The sequence below is a fragment of the Salvelinus alpinus genome, chromosome 19 (assembly GCF_045679555.1).
Source record: "Salvelinus alpinus chromosome 19, SLU_Salpinus.1, whole genome shotgun sequence".
Classification (NCBI taxonomy): Eukaryota; Metazoa; Chordata; class Actinopteri; order Salmoniformes; family Salmonidae; genus Salvelinus; species Salvelinus alpinus.
Genome location: NC_092104.1, coordinates 41,822,108 through 41,840,174, shown reverse-complemented (window position 1 = coordinate 41,840,174; position 18,067 = coordinate 41,822,108). Strand labels below are relative to the sequence as shown.

The window sequence follows — 18,067 nt, the reverse complement described above, 5'->3', positions numbered from 1 at the left end:
CATATGTAAAAAGTATGTTTTTTTAAATTTGACACATTGAGGCATCGATGGAAGGAAAATGCAGCCACATACATTTATAATTGACAATATATAATCCAAAACTGATTATGCAACAACTCATTCACAGTCAAGGTTACATTTCTTATATATGAATGAGAAAATCTATTATTGTGTTACACAAACATAGATAGCAATGTGCATTACAGGATCCATGAGTTCTACTGTATACGACAAGGAGCACATTTGGTACTAAGCTTGATTATTACTGGAACAAAATTATCATGCACATTTAAGAAAGTATAGAAAATGTTTAGAGGTCATAAGTACTGACAGAAAAAAATATGAAATAGGTTTTAATACAAAGTCTTAAGAATAAATGCTGTCATTTTAAACACAATTAATGTCAGTTTTACCAATGATTGCCTTTTGACATAAAAATGTCTGGCTGCTTTGATGACTTATCAGTTTGTTCTTATCAAATAATACATGCAAGCACACACTTGGGGTGATTTGCAATCCGGGGTTCTGTTAGTACCATTCCTTTTGAACACAAACGCGTCTGCACACACATTACTACACACACATTACTACACACACATTACTACACACACATTGGACATTTTGCTCTAAGGAAATGTGGGGGAGAATACATTCTCTTCATTTATGTGAGTAGTACTGTAGTTTTCTTTGGAGATGATCAGTACATGGAAGCATTTAAAGGAGGACATTCATAGAGGCATTATAATTCAACAACAGAACCCATTAGACAAGACATAAAAGGCAAATATACCACACAACTACCCAAGTGTTTTCTATGTCAGGAAATCATTTGACAACACATCAAATAAAAAACATGAATTGAATGAAATATATTGTTGTACATTGGTTGCCATACTTAAGCCAACATTTTAAATCACATCACATTCAGATAAATAGGTATCTCTTGTTTAATGGCTTTCTTTGGTGTATTTACTTTTAAGAAATAAACATGAGTGAAAATATAAATGTAATTTAATCTAAAAACGAATCTATACGACCAGGGTATGGACTAAGAGTAAACTACTACCTAACAAATTAATGGCACATTCGTATCATATATTTGTGTCATAATAATGATGACAGACAGTACTATGATGGGAAAACAAACCGGTCTGTTCTAAAATACTTCTGTGAGGATGACACCCATGGTCGATGTAATACTGAGTAACTTGTCTTTTAAAAGTACCAATAATCTGGTTCATGAGCATAGTAAATCTGAACTCATAAGCAAAATATGTTAAGGTAAATTCCTAAGATTTTCTACCCCTGCTCATAAGGGCAATCCCATATCTTGTGCATGACATGTACACTATGACGCAACCCTCTGTCTAATAAATACAGCCAACTTGTGGTGTTTTTCACCAACCTCACGTCCTTCCCAATGTGAGCATGTGCTGTGAGTCATCATGTGGCTATCATATGGTACCGCTTGAGCAAAGTCAATGTACAGACATCAATGGTTAAATCCTGAAAGCTACAGTACCAATCCATACCCAATCCTCTAACATAGTGGAGCTTGACTTGATACAGTATATGTTTCATGTAACATTTTGTTGAGGAGAGTAAATATAATCTAGAGATATAAAAATAAAGTTACATTAGTTCTTTAATTGTCAGAAAGGTAAAACAAAGAATTTTGGTCCCAGTGGTTTGATAGGAATTTCTGCCTTGAAACAGCTTTCATACAAAGTTTCAATTAGAATATCAGCACAAATAATTTGTTAGTTTCTTACATGCAGTGTCATTCAATAGTGTATCATGCTCTTTGTACAAGATGCTACAATTATTCAACAAAACGTAATTTCTCTGGTTTATGTCTCAAAAGTCAAAGTAATGTATACACTGAGTGTACAAAACATTATGAATACCTTCTCTTTCCATGACATAGACTGAACAGGTGAAAGCTATGATCCTTTATGGATTTCACTTGTTAAATCCACTTCAATCAGATCAGTGTAGATGAAGGGGACGAGACAGGTTAAAGAAGGATTTGTAAGCCTTGAGACAATTGAGACAATATTAGGAAAGTGTTCTTAAAGTTTTGTACACACAGTGAATGTGGTGGGAAGCAAAATGTTTCCCTGCGTTGATACATGGGTCATAACATGAGTTATGTGTTCAGCGTTTGACTAAAACAAAAAATGCTGTTACAGTATGCATCCCACAATGTAAAGACTGGTTGGTGAAATTCCTTTTACCTTTAGCACCATGGTGTTCAATGGTATTTTGAAAATAGATAGAGTTGAAGTCGTATGAAACTAAAACAGAATTCTGACACTTTTTCTGAATGTTTTGTTCAATTACTCAAGAACAATTCTTAATCGGGATGATAACAACAATATATATACTTTAAAGTGTACTGTAACTAAGCTCAGTCTATGGCTTGGTGTTGGAATGTAGATTACTAATTCGCAAATTTTAATATTACCAGAGCTATCACCAGAATCTCAGTAAAATAGTGGGACTATGGCTATCGCTACAGTATCTTTATCTATATAGGGCAGCAATTATATACATTAAGGGGCATTGTAAACAAATCTCACTGCTACAGTAGTTAGCAGTGCAGTGTGCTGGCTGGGCCCATTGTCTGTCTGCTGGCACCTGTGGTACTTCACTGTATGCTAAAAAGGGATGGAAAATAGACAGTGTGTCTGTTTGCACCTCAGTGGGAGCATTTGAATCTGATAAAAAAAATAACAACATTCCTTCTCTTAACTCCTTCCCTGAGACTAAGCAGTGATATCAAAAGAACAATCAAATCCCTTTGAAATAAGGCTATAGCCTAATAATAATTATGCCCCCCACCTCACCCCTACATTCTGGAAAAAAACTTTTGTTTGGAAATAGTGATTATTTTTCATAAAGTGTCTGTGTGTTTTATTGATCTATTTATCCACACAATTATGATAGCAATGCAAATAATGTGATGTGAAATATTGTATGATAAGTACTATGATAGTGTGACATAATATATTCAGCATAATATACATCATAACGACATCATCAACCAGTAATCCAAATTTGAAATACTGTGCCATGTTCCTCGCAACCTAAAGTGTGAATTACATACCCTATGACGAAGCTGAAAGGCAAGATGCAGTGGTGGTATGATGGTGTGTTTCTGGAGTGAAAGAGTAATACGTCTTACTACTAAATCATGCATTGTCTGCTTCGAGTCGCAAAATATATTACGTGAGCGCAAGGTCAGCTGCTGTGTTGGAGCTCCACCAAATTAAATTCTTGACGCCCTGTCACCCAGGCTGGAATGTCTAAGAACAGTGTGAAAGGCTCAGCTTGGTCACACCTTCTCCATGCATCTTGTAAAGCAGCTTAAACTCACTGGGCAGCTGGTGGGTCTCCTGCCACTTGGTGGTGAACTTGGTTCCTTTCTTGTCATAGTAGTGGTAGGGCAGCTCCTTGCCTGTGTTGGGATCCCAGCCGAAGGGCCAGAAGCCATACAGATGGATCTCCTCACACATGGCCGATGCCAGAGTGTACATGAGGATACCAGTGCTGAGTCGCTTCGGGGACAGGTTCTTGGTCTTCCAATATCTATGGGGAAAAAGTAAACACTTTTTTGGACACTGAAGTGTTCGACAGATGGCAAAAACAGTTAAAAATAAATCATAAGGAATAAGGTTTTGAAGTGTCTGTCCTATATCTAAGAGATACAAGAAAGCTTAGGAAATATTTGAGTTTTTTTGGCACAAAACTACCTCCATACTTCCATTCGTGTTACCTTCAGACAAGTCCCGTGACACTTGTGTGGGTCATAGAGCAAAACAGAAAGTCGCACCTTTCCATAGTGGGGTCCTATTTGTTTTGTAAGCCAAACTCTTTGGACGCTACAGACGTTTTCATGAAAATATCGATTTTCGGTATGTCTCATGGGCTGACAAACACAGCTGTAGCTCGGCCACTTTCCGGATATGTCTAGCTTAAACTGATGGATTTGATGGATTTTTTAATTATGTTACTTAGATAGACACTTAAAAATAACCCAATTTGTTTTTTTGGTTAACTCAGCACTGGGTAAATATTGGACAGAACCCACGGTGGGTTATTTTGACCCAGCCAGTTGGGTTGCGTAAATAACCCAACATGTTGGGTTGTTAGGATTACCCAAACATGGGTTAATTTAACCATCAGTTGGGTTTTATTCACTTTCATGCTGGGTTGACCCAGCAGCAGGTCTTTTTTAACGTAATCCTTATTATTTTCAGGAGGTATGGCTTATTAAGGGTATGGCTTTCAGATAGTTATTTTTGGTCACCCATGAGAGTAAATGTCATGCCTGTTCATTTGTTCTGTTCTATTGTATCACATGTTAAGATTGTACAGTGTAATTTTAAATGTTCCTTAAATATTTTTGGATATTAACATTATTAATTACATATTGTAATAAAGTGGTAGCTATCCCAACACTGGAACTTGCATAGGTGCTTCAAGATGGAATCCGCAGTAGTGGGAAACAGCGCCAGTGGCCACCCCACCACCAATGGTTTTTTTTTGTTTTTTTTAGAGCAGAGGAGCGTTGCACAGCATGATAAAAAAAAAACTATTGGAGTACATATTGTGCTCTTCTATCTCGCATCCAATAAAAAAATGTGACTGTTTCACCATTAAGGACTCCAGCTTTATAGGTCCAATGCAGACATTTGTATCTCAATATCAAATCATTTCTAGGTGTCAGTTAAGTACCTTACTGTGATTGTTTTCAATAAAAAATATAATACAAATAAAAGCTTCCTAGCAAAGACTCTAGCAAAAATTGTGCTAGGACTGTCTGGGAGTGGTCTGTTGGGAGGATAAAACACAAAACTAGCTGTTATTGGCAGAAAGGTTTGTAACTCTCTTTCTTATTGGTCTATTAACTAATTTACTGCCTGGTGATGTGACCGGGCAGGCCAAAACTCCATCCCAACAGGCGGTCTTTGCAAAGTGCTCTTACACAAAGAGGAAATTATCATATTTTTCAACATTTTCACAGTATTATTCCTAACTCATAGTGTGGAAATATATATAAAATACAGGAAATCACATTTTTGATTGCACTGGGACATTAAGGAACACAAAACCTCTGTAAGCCTTCTGTAAGCCTCATAAAAGCTTCAAAACTGCCAGTGTTCAACCTTAACATGCGGTAACAATACAACAGAACAGATTAACAGGAATGGCATTTACTTTCACAGGTGGCCAAAAATAACTATCTGAAAGCCACGCCCCTACTAAACCACGCCTGCAGTCTTTCAATAATCCAGCATCAATAACCCAGCATTAAAACCCAACCTTGCTCTTTTAAAAGAAAACAACCTAAGTGACCCAATGCCTACAACCCAGCAGTTGGGTCATTTTTTTGTGTGTACAGTTTGTAGTAACAATGGTGTCTGAAAGTGAGAACAAAACCACTAATGACAGTTCTGATTCCCAGAACTCTGGCACAATAAACTCAGTCTCTCCATACTCACTTGTTGACATCCTGCATGATGTTTCCCGGCCAGGCCAGCTCGATTTTCAGCTGCCCCTTGTGCTCAACAAAGAAGTCCACCAGGGTCCGTGTGACGGTGGCCGAGGTGTGGAGGAAAAACGCAGGGATCCACAAAATGGCCCCCTCCAACTTCTTCAGGTTGAGGAAGAAGTTGTTGCGGTCCTGGATGGTCAAAAGGTTGTTGTAGTACCTCTCCAGGATGCTGGGGTTAAAGGTGGTGAGGTTGGTCTTCCGGCCCACATCCTTGTAGTAGGAGTCGGTAGGGGCGAAGTTGCAGCGGAAGATAAAGTCGGCACTGTCGATCTCTGGCCCACAATGACTACCAGTCAGGATCCCACTGTTACCCACCACGGCACACACGTTGTAGTGCTTGTTCTGGATGGGCGAAGCATCAGGAAGCAGTGACTTCAGGTTGTTGCTTATAGAGAAGACATACTTGTGACTGGAGTAGTCGAAGTGCATCAGCTGGCCGACGCGCACACCATTCTTGGTGAGGGAGAAGTTGTTGGCCACATCAATGTAATGGAAGATCTCTTTCCTGAAAAGTTGTAAACAGATCAAAATATCAGCTCAGAGCTGCTGTTTCAACAAAATGCAATGTTATGTAGCCAACTGCAAACGACAAATAAACTGAAATGTTCTACAAAACACATAAACAGTATTCTGATTAAACCGAACACTCCATTAAAAACAAAAGAAAATATTTCTACAGATTATCACAGATAACCCACATAATAACAATACCTTTGCTGATAAAAAGCTGTCCTATTGAATTTCCATTTGGAGGGTTTCCCTTGCAGCTCCTCATTCAGAGCATTGGTTAATGGGATGAAGGATGGGTCCAGGAAATTCATGGCAAACTGTGACCTGAGAAGAAAACGGTTTTCCTTAGTAAAGACGCTATTCATATTGTCAGCATGTCCAAGCCCACTCATAGCATGCATTCATGTGTGGGCTTGTAACAGTATAGGCACAATAACAGCTAGCAGCACCTTGGACAGTTCTCTTGATTAAAATTGGGCTACTGATGGAACAACGATATTTTGTGAAATATGTATATATACATACATATATATATAAATATATAAAATTATATTTTGGGGGCAAAAACCTACTGTCGATGATTCTACAGTTGAAATGTCATTAAAAATGAAATGTAAGGCTAATTGACGCAGGGGTTTGCATTAGATTAGGCTACTTCCGCTTGCAGAGGAATTATTATTTATTTTGATTATTTATTCAGGCCCTGATTCCTCTAATACAGTTGGCCATATAATGCCATAGCCTACAGAACAATGTAGACATATTCAATCATTAAGATTACGTTGGAAAAAATTGTAACGGTTGCGCCTTGTCAGAGTGAAATAAATCACATATTATCGGACAATATCAGGAATTTTACCTGCGTCATATCAAGATAAAAATGATGAGCTTCCAAATCTTGGTTTAGCCTACTCACCGAAATCCTGCATGGAACATTATCCGTGGTCCTCCCATATTGTCATTTTTTGTGGAAGAGAAGATGCTGTCCTTTCTAATGGACACATAACTTATTAAGGATAAAATGAGAAGAGCAACCATCAATATGACCAGACCCAGGGCGTTTGCGATGCGGACCATCTTGGAGCGTTTTCATTCCTTGAAGAACAGCGATGGAAATGTGCCAGCCTTCATCACCTCGATTCTAGATGTTGATTTTGGCTATACATATTGTTTTTATGATACAAAATAAACATGCTTTTCAATGTAAAATGGACGGCAAATATGCAATGTGGTTGAAATGGTAGTTAGCGATTTGTCTTCGTGCACTCACATCATCCCTGCTGCCTTGCCTTCGCGCTGAACTACAAATTCTCTCAAGGCAGGCAGATGAATACCATTAGGGCGATGCATCTGAAATTCACGTCAATGTATCAATCCAGCAAAATTCTCACCGGTCTCGGCTACGCAACCTCTCCCCATTAAATCATTTCACATATTCCGGTGCAAATGGAGAAGTGTTTGTTGAGCCCAGATGAAAATACGACTAAAAGTGTCATGACTGTATTACACCTCCGTGGTTTAGAGATGGGAGCAATAAACTTAGTGTGTTATGCATACCAACGAATATTACTTGCTGACTGTACAAAATATTGTATCACATAATATTTTGAAAATGTGGAAGCCTGATCAGCATCTGAATAAGGGATTTCCCTACGAATACTAAAGTACATCTCATTAATAGTAGCATATCAGTGTAAAGGTCCAATGCGGCCGTTTTTTTCACGATAACAAATAATTTCTGGGTAGAAATTAAGTACTTTACTGTGATTGTTTTCAATTGAAATGGTCAAAAAGAAGCAAAAATAGCTTCTCAGGAAAGAGCAATTTCTCAAGCAATAATTTCCTACGACTGTCTGGGCATGGTCTGAGAGGGAAGGGGGAAAATAGCTGTTATTGTCAGAGAGGTTTGGAACTAATTTCTTATTGGTCTTTAACTAATTTACTGCAGGCAGGCCAAAACTCCATGCACCAAAACAGACTGACATTTTCAAACAGCTCTTACACTGAAAGGGCATTATCATGTTCACAGTATTATTCCAACCTCATGCTGTGGAAATATATACGGAAATATATACAGTGCATTCAGAAAGTATTCAGACTCCTTGACTTTTTCCAAATTTTATTACGATACAGCCTTATTGTAAAATTGATTTAAAATTTTTTTTGTCCTCATCAATCTACACACAATACCCCATAACGACAAAGCAAAAACTGGTTTTAATATTTTTTTGCAATTATATACAAAATTAAAAACAGAAATACCTTATTTACGTAAGTATTCAGACCCTTTGCTATGAATTTCGAAATTGAGCTCAGGTAAATCCTGTTTCCATTGATCATCCTTGAGATGTTTGTACAACTTGATTTGAGTCCACCGGTGGTAAATTCAACTGATTGCACATGATTTGGAAAGGCACACACCTGTCTATATAAGGTCCCACAGTTGACAGTGCATGTCAGAACGAAAACCAAGCCATGAGGTCGAAGGAATTGGCCCTAGAACTCCGAGACACAGATCTAAAGAAGGGTACCAAAACATTTCTGCCGCATTGAAGGTCCCCAAGAACACAGTGGCCTCCATCATTCTTAAATGGAAGAAGTTTGGAAGCACCAAAACTCTTCCTAGAACTGGCCGCCCGGCCAAACTGAGCAATCGGTAGAGAAGGGCCTTGGTCAGGGAGGTGATCAAGAACCCAATGGTCACTCTGACATAGCTCCAGAGTTCCTCTGTGGAGATGGGAGAAACATCCAGGACAACCATCTCTGCAGCACTCCACCGATGGAAGCCACTCCTCAGTAAAAGGCACATGACAGCCTGCTTGGAGTTTGCCAAAATGCACCTAAAGGAATCTCAGACCATGAGAAACACAATTCTCTGGTCTGATGAAACCAAGATTGAACTCTTTGGCCTGAATGTCAAGCGTCACGTCTGGAGGAAACCTGGCACCATCCCTACGGTGAAGCATGTTGGTGGCAACATCATGCTGGGGGGATGTTTTTCAGTGGCATGGACTGGAAGACTAGTCAGGATAGAGGGAAAGATGAACGGAGCAAAGGACAGAGAGATCCTGGATGAAAACCTGCTCCAGAGCGCTCGGGACCTCAGACGGGAGACGAAGGTTCACCTTCCAACAGGACAACGACACTAAGCACACAACCAAGACAACGCAGGAGTGGCTTCAGGACAAGTCTCTGAATGTCCTTGAGTGGCCCAGCCAAATCCCGGACTAGAACCCGAGCAAACATCTCTGGAGGGACCTGAAAATAGCTGTGGAGTGACGCTCCCCATCCAACCTGACAGAGCATGAGAGGATCTGCAGAGAAGAATGGGAGAAACTCCCTAAATACAGGTGTCCAAGAAAACTCAAATCTGTAATCGCTGCAAAAGGTGCTTCAACAAAGTACTAAGTACAGGGTCTAAATACTTACGTAAATGTGATATTTCATTCTTTTTTTGTATTTATAAATGTGCAAAACAAATGTAAAAAAAATCCTTTGTCATTATGGGGTATTGTGTCTAGATTGATAAGGAGGGAAAACTATTTAATCAATTTTAGAATAAGGCTGTAACGTAACAAAATGTGGAAAAGGTCAAGGGGTCTGAATACTTTTCCGAATGCACTGTATAAAGTACAGGAAAAACATTGACTGCACTGGGCCTTAACAATAATAGGGAATACACAACAGGGTTTAAAAATTGTAATCCTTTTATTTGCAGGGTTCTTTTTTCCAAGCAAACATGGTTTGTTTATAACAACATGTTGATATACAGTAACATAAAATGGCTTATTCACAAAGAATGATAAAACATTCACTTTTTTTTAATAATTTCTTATACAAGTTATGCAAATGTGTTATTCATTTACATATAAATATTTTGCACGTGTACTGAATCAACATCATTCTCTAACAGAATCCCATTGACATACTTCCATACAAGCCACCATTAATAGAATACAGTATCATCCTGCATATAATCTCACGAACACATTACAAAAACATGGTGAATTGGCAACTATTACATTAATACTATTCTATAAAACCGGTAAAACTTGCACAATGTACCGATGTTGGGTATTTCCCATTGATTGAACAGTTAGTGTGCGGGACGAACATCCTAGGTAGAAAATAATTTTGCCATTGTGCTTAAAGGGATAGTACACCCAAATGACATACAGTATTGGTTTCATTACCCTGTCTATGGACAAGGAATGACAGCAATCCATGCTTTGGTTTAGCATTCCTAGCACTGTTTCCACATGCTAAAGTTTTAGCATTTGTGGAACAAATCTAATGTTGTATTTTTCAGGCAAAATGTTTCAAACATCTAGAAGTGACTTTGTTGAGCTTCATAATCAATTTGAGATACTTTTGTATGATTTGGTGTAGGTGCGCGAAAACAGCTAATTCCAATGACTTGAATGGGATTTGTGCCACAAATGCTAAAATGTTAGCATGTGGAAGCAGTGCCAGGGAAACTAAACCAAAGCATGGATTGCTGTCATACCTTGTGCATAGACTGCTTATTACACGGGTAAGGAAACTAATGTGTCATTTTATAATTTGGGTGAACTATCCCTTTAATGACAACTGGAATGTGTCAAGTTTTGACATAGGAACATATTTAAAAAGGCATTTTAAGATCTTATTGCCAGTCAGCTGCCAAGATATTGCAATTTAAATTCCACTAAGATCTTATCTAAAATCATAACAAAAGTTTAAAAACTGCACATGGATTAACACAGGCACTTGGTAGGGCCTGTCGTTCAGTATTTCCAGAATACATACGTATGTAGCAGAGGTGGTTTGTTGAATACGCTCCGGTGATCAGTAACCTTACTTTGGACCGGAAGATTTGTTAGCTTCCACACCTAGGCTTTAGCTCACAGGTCTAACAAGTCGCGCAGGCAACTTGAGTTAGATACCCATCTGTCACACATACTGTATAGTAATTAACATAAATGTTTTACGAACGACAAGGAAAGTTACATTTAGGGAAAAGTTACAGTTAGCACCCTGGTTACACATACAATCTCTATCGAGAATTTAAGCTCATCAAAAAGAGAGGAGTATCAGTTTCTGCCCTGGTTGCAAAACTCTGAGGGGAAGAAGGCTCCCTCTGCGTCACTGCCAGGAGAGCCGCACAGGCTGTCCTCTTCACAGCTCATATCCTCACAGGAATCCTCACTAAATATATGCAGGGGAGAACAGCTGTAATCATTACTATCTTCAGATTAGTGAGTTAACTTTTCTTTCTTCCCTGAAACATCATAGCAATGTAGAAGTGATGTGGTGCATTACGTTGCAGTTCAATTCAATAATTAGCCTTTATGCTCACACAGTAGCTCTAATGTAATCAAATGTTATTATATTATTAAACAGTGAAGTGCATTAAAAGGGGCTGTTTGTTTACCTCTCACTTTCATCCCAGCTGCCCTCTGGAATAGTCGGCAGTTCAGGGACACTGAAGTGATTAGCGTGCAAATTTTGGGCGGTTCGTCTGGACACGATCCACACCAGTTTTTTGTTGTCTGGTTTGTTACATTCACTTGAGCTGTACTCAGTCATGCATTTGGCCACGAGTCCCCTCCAGTAGAGTAACTCACTGTCAACAATCTGTGAAGGGAACAGGAAACATTTGAGAGGCTGGTGGAAGACATAAATATAATAAATAAATATAAATAAATAGAGTAGTCATCCAAGCCAGAAGCTGGTAGTTTCCATGTAGCATGTTGTCAGATGACTTCACTTGTTCAGTGCCAGGGTAAAGTATAATGTCAGTGTCAGCCTCAGTGGGTCTTTGTATTATAACAATATAATAACTGTCATTGGTCACAACACCGTCATATCAAACTGAGGGCTCTGTAAGTAAACTGTATAATACCTTTAGGTGCCTTTGGAGTTCTTGGACAATTTCCAACATGGCAAGAGACTGGAGGGCATCAAATTCCTGAGTAATGACAGACAGTGCCAGCACCGATGGCTGAAGAAAAAAAGAAAAAAACGTATCAGTCCTAACACAAAGTTAACATTCTTGTCATTTAAAAGTGTATTGGCCTGAGAATAATTCTTACTTTTGCTTTAGAGAAAATAAGCTGGCATAAGCAGGCTTTTAGCTGGGCTTCCAGTCTCCCAATGCTTGGGATCTCCCCCCTTAAAATAAAGGGAACTCTCATGTGATCCTCATGTCAACTGATCATTAGGATAGCAACTTTACAGCTTCTAGCCATTGGAAAAATACATCACTGATGACATAACGCGAAAAGTGATCAATTGAGAAACAAAGTGCTCACCTTTCTGATGTAAGTGATACAATGACAGCATGGTATAAGTATAAAAAAGTTAAGGCTGTGATGGCTTTGAGCTCCAAGTTGAGTTTTTCAGAGATGATCTTCTCCATTCGGCTGACGTCAGAAACAGTGAACTTGCTTTGGCTGATGCGGATGAGTTCATGGGTGGGTGAGATGTTGCACTCATCTTCAACCATTTTGGCAGCAATATGGAGACAGGAGACTCCAATGCAGGGCAGGTGCTTAGGTTGGACCTGTGAACATACCATTATAGTGATACACTAGTCAGCATTAATGGGCTACTTCTGCAGAGTTCTATTAAAATAAAAAACGAAATAAAAGGCATGCAAATGTACATAACGTAAACAACAACAGAGGTATCAAACAATAATTTAAAAAATGCATACAATATGCCAATTATGTTGAATTTTCAGTATGACCACATCACAAAACAAATATCTTTAAAATACACACCTTCATAATGACTAAGAACCTATCCAGTAGATTGACAGCTAGGACAAATGTCTGGGTGCTGAAACCAAAGAAACTGGTCAGGCTCCACAGGTCTTCAACTTTGGCATTTCTGCATTTTGCAGAGACTCCGTTGTGATTCTGAAAATGAATGTTAAATACCACAACAAAACATCAAAATAGCACATCAAAACACTACTGAAAGGTAAGTACAGTATATAGAACTGAGTCACTGGGTTAGCAATACCTACCTCTGCTGCAGACTCCATTATATTGAGGCCAGTTTCCCTCGGTAAAAAGTCTGCTTCTTGAGCAATGTATGACTTTAGCTCTTTGACAAGCCAACATGTTTCATTGTCAAGGTCTTGAAGATCCTGCATCCTGAAAAAACATTTAGTTTTATGTGATTAGATCCAAAACAAATAAACTGTGACATTTCCCTCAGAGAAAGGGGGACTGTTTTACCCCACCCACAGGGTGTCAAAATGTCAATGGCAGCCACCCATAATAATAGCTAGCTAGATTGCTAGCTATGTATTACAATAGGCCCAAAACAATTCTTAAAAAACGAAAAGCAAAGCATTATTGATTATTAAAACAGTGACAGGCAAATGTTTCTCAGTTGTAAAAATAACAACAGCTAAACACAAGAGAAAATAATCAGCAATAATATTTTGTTTAGATTAGATTTTGTATCCTTGATATAACACTTAAGCATGACCACCTGTCAACATGTGCCTTTGAAATGCTTGGAATTGGTCATTTCAGGTCATTGTGAAAATGCCATCATCTGAAAAGGTTCAGTTATCTGATGTAAGTCACAATTTCACACATCTCTGAGCTCACATGCTCGATATTGTACCGTTGAGAACACAATCAGAACTCTATTTCACGTTTTACATTTGATCCAGCTATTTCAGTCAGGAAATCATCCGTTGCTGGGATTTTAAAGTATTTTTCCCTTTTCACTTGCCCTGCGCCATGAAGCTGTCGGCAGTAGGTCAGGTTTATGCTGCAGAATAGAGCTCGCCAGTTTGTAGTCCTAAAAAACGGAAATTAAACCTCTGGTTCGTTCAGCCATTCCTATGAGGGAAATTTAAGGGGAAAGACTGGGTTTTTGGGATAAACGCCAAAAATAAGGTCTGAGGTTAACACAGGCTTAGAAGATCTTATACGTTTTGTTCTATGAGATAACATCAGTCAGTTAACATGACCTTTATGAATTATGAAGCCTTATTTTGATTACATAAATGCTTCAAAATTCACAAAAAGTTACATTAGATGATCACGTAGAACAAAACGTATAAAATCTCCGAAGCCTGTGTTTACCAGACCTTATTTTGGGCTTTTATCCAAAAACCCTATTACATTTTCACATAGGCTTTAACCAACGAGCGATGGAGCAGTTAAGTCTGTTGCATGTTTCCCAGTCAAAACAGTTTTTTCCGCCTGTTCGAGCACACACATTTTTTTCTTAAGGCAAGTCGAAGTTCGGCAATAGTGTGTAACTGCAACTGTCTACCAGTCGCCCCCGCTAGCACAGCGGGCGAGAGGCTTGGACAACACTGTGTGCTAGCTAACTTGCTAGTTTAGCGACACCGGGGGCGGAAGACGCCATCTGCCCGTGTGTACATTGTCGGCCGCGTCTCTTCTGTGGGTTTTATCGGCGGTTGGAATCCAACGTCATAGTGCATTACCGCCACCTACTGTGTCCCTGCCCTTCCCCGTCTATGTACAGGAGACGCGGGAATGTCCCGAATTGCAGTTGCACCCTTCTCATATTCTGTAGCCGAAGCCTGCACCCCTTCGTCGGTGATTGGTCAACAGTACTACTCCTAGTAGGTGTGGGCACACGAAGAATTTGTTGTCATTCAACGAGAGACGGCTCGTTTTCATGCACCAAACATCTTAGCTAAATGTAAAATTGCGCGACTAAGACCTCTTCGGAAAAAACTTCCAAATTAATGACAGATTTCTTGATTTATCTTAGATTAATTCTTACTATTTGAGGAAGTGTTTCTGGCTATGTTGTTGCTACTGTGGTTCAAGAGGAACAAACAGTAATATTGATGCTATTTCAAATTTTTCAAGTGAAGGTCTTTATGAATTATGCGACACAGACGGCTGCTGTTAACAAAAAATGACAAAACGATTAGGTTCCAGTTTAACAACGTTTAATTAATCGTATTTCCACAGTACATAGTTGCCATTGCACTCAGGCCAGGTCCATCTCCAGTGAGACTCTTGCGCAGGCGTACTAAAACAGAGTGATAGAACCATCATGACAGAAATATAGGGATACTTAAAACATGAACTTAAACAGTTGCTTCGCCTTGCCGAGTTCTGATAGGAGCGAACGGAAACTATGTATGCGCACGCCTTAAGCCTCCGTTAGTGCCTACAAAAAGACGCCATTACTATTGCTCTCAATGTTTTTCATTTAACTAGCTAACAGTAATAAAATCACTTCAAACTTCACTGCTGTTTACAATTATCTTTATTTAGGAACAGTGCTACAGTGGTGAGAGTATTTGAGATTGAGAAAAAGATTTTCAACGGAATTTTGCCAGGAGAGGTCACATGGATATCCTTGGTTAGCTAGCTTAGACACAATAGGGCTAGCGAATGTTTGCTAGGTAAACGTTTGTTCAGAGTACATATTATTATTTATTTTTCAGAGTACATTTAGCAGAAAGGGTCTAGCTATATGGCAATATTTGATCAGAAATACAATAGCTATATTATTTTCATGTAGTTAGCCACGTTTTGGTGGTTAGCTAATGTTAGTTGGCCAGCTGACTGCAGGCAGCACCAATGGCTGTCTAGCTAGCTTTCTAGAGCAAGCTAACTAGCTAGCTTGGTAGTTTACTTATTGGGAAACAAATATTTCTGCTAGATAAGTTGATTAGCTAGCTAACAATCATATACATGTGTTGTGCCATCCAACAATTTCTTATCAACTCAAAAATGTTGCTAGCTAGTATTAGCTGTTTAAAATGCTAGCTAGTATTAGCTGTTTAAAATGGCAGCCACATCAAGTTGATAGGGAATTCACTGACTGGCTGGCTAACTAACAACTACATCATATCTCATCTGCATACGAGGGATCGTTATTGACAAACGTTTATTCCCCACATATTCTCACGTCAGTATCATTAGTTTTCATTTCTGATCCAGAAAAGGACTCACAAATCCTAGCAGACTAAACTCAACTCCTCAATTTATAATGGAGTTGAGCAGTGTCTAGGGTGGGTGGACTGGATACAATGTCACATAAAATGTCATTTAAAAAAAGTTCAAAAATAAATAAAAAATACTGATTTCAGCAACCAAAGAATAGCACACAATTACACAGAACAATCTTGTGTGTAATTGTGGGCTGTTCTTTGGGTGCTGAAATCAGTAGCTAGTTTAAAAAAAAAATGAAGTCGCCGCTCAACTCTATTGTAAACGCTGGGGTTAATCAGCTAACAAAAGCCAAATCTGTAACTTGTGTTGCTTGCAGTATTGTTCTTTTCATTTTGACCTGAAATGATGTCCTCAAATGATGTTATGGACAGAAATTACATATTCACCAAAATGTAGAAATAACAGCCAAATGTAATGATAGACAAAATTGCGGTTGAGGCTTATTTAATTAAACCTAAATTAACATGATTGTTTTATGGTTTACATGGAGACCTTTGCCTGTCATCTTTAACATTATTTATTGAAAAGGATCCACCAAAATCTTATTGATAGTAGAATGTATGGATTGAAAAGCAAGGCCGTCTAGTCTCATAGGCGGGGCACAATTGGCCCAGCGTCGTCTGGGTTAGGGATTGGCCGTGATTGTAAATAAGAATTTGTTCTTAACTGACTTGCCTAGTTAAATAAAGGTTCAATAAAAAACATAGAATTATTACTATTTTACATTACTATATTACTCTGCTTGCTGCTAACGTTAGCTGAAAAAAACGGTCGTATATAGGTCACGTATCAAGCTCATATTGGGACATTATTTTTGACGCAATTAATTAACGTTAATCATTTCTTAATGAAAAACGATCCCATGTATCTCAAAATTACATGCTAAGAGTATACAGTATACCAGCTGCAAAGAAAAAAGGGTCAACAAGCTAGGCTAGCTAATGTGAGCTAAGTTAGCTAACAAGACAGAGCCATTTCGTACCTTGCCAAACGCTTGGAACAAGACGAATCTGTGCACATATCAAATCAGTATTCACATTTCCATTTCGATTATGTTAGCTATAACGTAAATTAACACTATGTTTCCTAAATGGTCATCTAATGTAATGTTGGTGTTGATAATGTCCGTCTTGAACTCAATACAGTGATCCCTCGTTTATCGCGGGGGTTACGTTCCGAAAATGACCCGCGATAAGTGAAATCCGCGAAATAGAAAACTTTTTTTTTTTTTTACAATTAGCAACTATTACATGTATACAAATACAGTGACTCACGTGTAGGCCGTTTCACTGCTCTTCAGACTGGGCCGCTGCATCCTGACTGCGCTCTGCAGTGTTCTCTTCTTCTGAAGCCCGCGGTGCAGGTGTGTTTGTTCGGGAGAAGAACATAGTGATAGGCAGCTGTTGTCGCTCTTTTTTCTTCTTTGCAAAAAGATCCTTGTACACCGACATGCCACCATCGATTACGTTGGAGAACTGTAATGAACGGCTCATCAAAGGGTCCCATTCCTCAGCTACTCGCTTAAGTTCAGTGGCCATTCGCACCATGGTTGCTAAGCGACCAAGCGTTAGTCCTTCCTCCTCATCTCTCGTGTCCTCTTCTCCCTCTTCTCTTTCATCGTCGCTTTGTGGCTTTGTCATTTCTGCCAGCTCTGCATCGGTCAGCGGCTGTGCGTCTCCATCAATCAGGGCGTTTATGTCATCCGGACTCATGTCATTAAAGCCGTCTCCTCCAATCTGTTTAGCCAGATTCACAGCTGTTTCTACGGCAGAGTGGTGGACCTCGTCAAGCGAGCCTCCGGTTGCGTTTTGCACTGCCTCTGGCCATAGTTTTTTCCAGCAGGCCTTCAGAGTTTCCGTTTTCATTTCCTGAATGGCCCTCTGAATGTTTTGGAGACACGATGCGATGGTGTATCCACGCCAGTAGTCCTTCAGTGAGAAATCTTGATCCGAGTCCATAGCGTCAACAAGATGTTGCAGGGTGTTGCGCGTATAGAGAGCCTTGAAAGCACGGATGACTCCTTGGTCCATGGGCTGAATCAGGGATG

The 18,067-nt window shown here is 39.1% G+C and overlaps 2 protein-coding genes across 2 annotated transcripts; both read right to left on the bottom strand.

Moving 5' to 3' along the window:
• Nucleotides 1-6: 6 nt before the first annotated feature.
• On the bottom strand, nucleotides 7-7,598 carry LOC139545623 (alpha-N-acetylneuraminate alpha-2,8-sialyltransferase ST8SIA3-like). The gene is made up of 4 exons (XM_071353595.1): nucleotides 6,987-7,598; nucleotides 6,272-6,394; nucleotides 5,508-6,065; nucleotides 7-3,591 (listed from the first exon to the last, which is right to left on the bottom strand). Exons 1-4 carry the CDS (start codon nucleotides 7,145-7,147, stop codon nucleotides 3,309-3,311), a joined length of 1,125 nt encoding a protein of 374 aa, XP_071209696.1. The 5' UTR covers nucleotides 7,148-7,598; the 3' UTR covers nucleotides 7-3,308.
• A 2,161-nt stretch (nucleotides 7,599-9,759) lies between these two features.
• Nucleotides 9,760-17,158, bottom strand: LOC139545622 (cyclin-G2-like). The gene is made up of 9 exons (XM_071353594.1): nucleotides 17,003-17,158; nucleotides 13,805-13,873; nucleotides 13,083-13,212; nucleotides 12,835-12,972; nucleotides 12,364-12,614; nucleotides 12,145-12,223; nucleotides 11,955-12,053; nucleotides 11,484-11,686; nucleotides 9,760-11,257 (listed from the first exon to the last, which is right to left on the bottom strand). Exons 1-9 carry the CDS (start codon nucleotides 17,038-17,040, stop codon nucleotides 11,143-11,145), a joined length of 1,122 nt encoding a protein of 373 aa, XP_071209695.1. The 5' UTR covers nucleotides 17,041-17,158; the 3' UTR covers nucleotides 9,760-11,142.
• Nucleotides 17,159-18,067: the final 909 nt, after the last annotated feature.